Below are 2,749 nucleotides of genomic sequence, written 5' to 3'. Positions count from 1 at the left end.
TTATAATCACAATGAGGGCATTGCTGAGGCTCCTCACATTGGTGTTGTGCCATTAAATGCTTTTTCAAGTTTCCAGAATGATCTGATTTATAATCACAATGAGGACATTGATGAGGTTTCTCAACTTTATGGTGTGTCATTAGTTTTTTTCAAATCTAATGGTGAAACAGATTTAAAATTACAATGAAGGTATAGATAGAAATCCTGATTTATGTGATGGGTCCTTATATGACCTTTAATGTGTTCAAACTGAACAGCTTTATAGTCACAATGAGGGCATTGATGAGGTTTCTCGCCTGTGTGTTGTGCCATTATATGCATTTTCAAAGTTCCTTATTGTAATGACTTATAATCACAAGGACAGTGATGAGGCTTCTCACCTGTGTGATTGGCCATTATATGCCCTTTCAAAGTTCCAGATTGTACTGCATTGTAATCACAATAAGGACAATGATGAGGCTACTCACCTGTATGATTAGTCATTGTGTCTTTTTATAGCTCCTGATTCCACCGATTCATAATCACAATGAGAGTATTGATGAGATTTATCAACTTTGTGGTGAATTATTATGTGCCTTTTCAAATCTAAATGTGTAACAGATTTATGATCACAATGTGAACAGGGATAGAAATTCTTACTTGTATGATGGGTCCTTATATGACTTTTAATATGATCAAACTGAACAGCTCTATAGTCACAATGAGGGCATAGATGAGGCTTCTCACCTGCATGTCGTTCCATTACATACTTTTTCATATATCCATATTGTACTGATTTATTATCACAATGAAGAGGTTTCTCAACTGTAAAATGGGTCATAATATGTCTTTTCAAATCTCGAACTTCAATAAATCTATGGTTACAATAAGGACAATGATGAGGCTTCAGACCAGTATAGCGACTATCCTGTAACCAATAAACTATCATATAATTTATTTATTAATGTATTATGTAAAATATTTATATTATAAAATAATGTATTACAAAAAAAATAAAATAACAAGATTAAGGACTTAGGTTAATTTTAAAAATGAATAAATTAAAAGAAACCCTGAAGTTTGTTGAGACTCCACTCAAGCAGTCACCATTCCTAATCAACCCCTATCTTCATGAGTAGCCCAGAGTTCAAGTATCACACCCCTTCTGTTTAACTCCTATATTAATGACCTTCTTATTTCAATCCAATACTGTTCTGACCATCTTTCGCTGATGACGATCAGATCTATTTATCCTCCCCACCTTCATTATCTTCTATTAATTTATCAATTTTTATTATTATTCACTTTGACTTAATTCTAAAAAATAAATCTCTCTAGAAAATAGAGGGTTAATAATATTACTTATACTTACAATATTATATTATATTAAACTAATATCATCCTCACCATTATCAATCTCCAGTTCCTCCTCTTCTTTGATAGTGATTGTGGATCCTGAAAAAATATTTCAATAATTAATTAATTTACAATGTCAAACTTTTTTATGATTCCTTGAATTCATATTCATATGACATATAAAGGAAGGGGAATAATAGCGAAATTCAAAGAAAAAATACATTAAGATAAATATAAATAAATCCAAACAAATGAAGAATAATTAATACTATCAATAAGAGTTGTAATGCTAATGAATAGTTTATAAGAGAAATCATTCTCACCTTCATCGGAGATAAGCAGTTCTTCTTTCACATGAACATGACCACCTATTGACATGAAAATTATGGTAAAAATAAGTCAATAAATAAAAATAAAACTAAGTTAATAATGAAGCCTTTTCAAGAATAAATAGGGAAAAACCTTAATTTTTTTTCTATAATCATGGATACCATAATCCTAATTTAAAAATTTCTTAACTATATTTATTATTTAAATTTTCTTCTTAATTAAGCTTTTTAATTATATATTTACATACAAATATACTGTTGTGGCCAGAGTTGAATACTTTTTTATTCCTGAATTTTTCCCTGGAATAATCAATTATTCCTATAAAAACATATGATTAACCATCGGGATACTTTTGTATTCGAGCAAAACAATTTGAATAACCATCTGAATAATGATTAACCATTCGAATACATTTGTATTCATATACTCAGACGAGATTTTTTGTCTTACAGGCCTATGGCAGTGCATATATATATTATGATCGGGTATGGATTAATTTTAACTTTTCTAATTTTTAATATATTAGGGTTCGTTTCTACTCGTCTGAAAATACGTTAGAAATCAAAAGTGGTAAAAAATAATTGAAATAAAAAAAAAAAAAATCCAATTGTTATTCGAGTAATATTGTATTGGAATAATTTATCATTCTACTAATTTTTTATTCGATTGAAATAATATTTCAAATATTCGAATAAAAAAGTATTCGGATTGTTTAGTGGTATTTTTATCATGATTCAGCCCGTAACCGAGCCTGGGCCTCCTTTAGTATCTTCCGCCAGGGCCTCCTTTAGTATCTTCCGCCAGGCCATCCTGTCTTCTGCCGCAACTCTCCAGTTTCGGGTTCCTAGAAGTACCCGGACATCTGTAGATACAGGGTTGGACCATCTCATGTTCGGCCTCCCAACTCTTTATCTTTTTATGTAGTTGTACAGACAGGACCCTATTTGGGATGTCATCGCCGCATCCTTGCCACATGACCCGCCCATCGTAATTTACCCAACCTTATAAACTTGACAACATCAATGTCTCTGTACAAAGCCGATAGCTCTGTGTTCTTCCTTTTTCTTCATACATCGCCTTCTCT

At 31.4% G+C, this 2,749-nt stretch overlaps 1 protein-coding gene across 1 annotated transcript in view; it reads right to left on the bottom strand.

The window, feature by feature from the left end:
- Positions 1-6: 6 nt before the first annotated feature.
- LOC106689915 (zinc finger Y-chromosomal protein 1) overlaps positions 7-2,749 on the bottom strand; it is a 5,171-nt gene continuing 2,428 nt past the window's right edge. Inside the window, exons 2-4 of the mRNA XM_014435137.3 lie at positions 1,659-1,703; positions 1,387-1,434; positions 7-907 (exon numbers count right to left, since the gene is read on the bottom strand). Of these exons, the coding sequence (XP_014290623.1) occupies positions 476-907; positions 1,387-1,434; positions 1,659-1,664 (486 nt within the window). The 5' untranslated portion in view covers positions 1,665-1,703 and the 3' untranslated portion in view covers positions 7-475. The remainder of the gene's footprint in view (positions 908-1,386; positions 1,435-1,658; positions 1,704-2,749) is intronic.

Source organism: Halyomorpha halys, unplaced genomic scaffold, assembly GCF_000696795.3.
Source record: "Halyomorpha halys isolate HHAL.00 unplaced genomic scaffold, Hhal_1.1 Scaffold47.1, whole genome shotgun sequence".
Classification (NCBI taxonomy): domain Eukaryota; kingdom Metazoa; phylum Arthropoda; class Insecta; order Hemiptera; family Pentatomidae; genus Halyomorpha; species Halyomorpha halys.
Note: the sequence above shows the minus strand (reverse complement) of the source record. Positions and strands in the feature narration are given on the sequence as shown.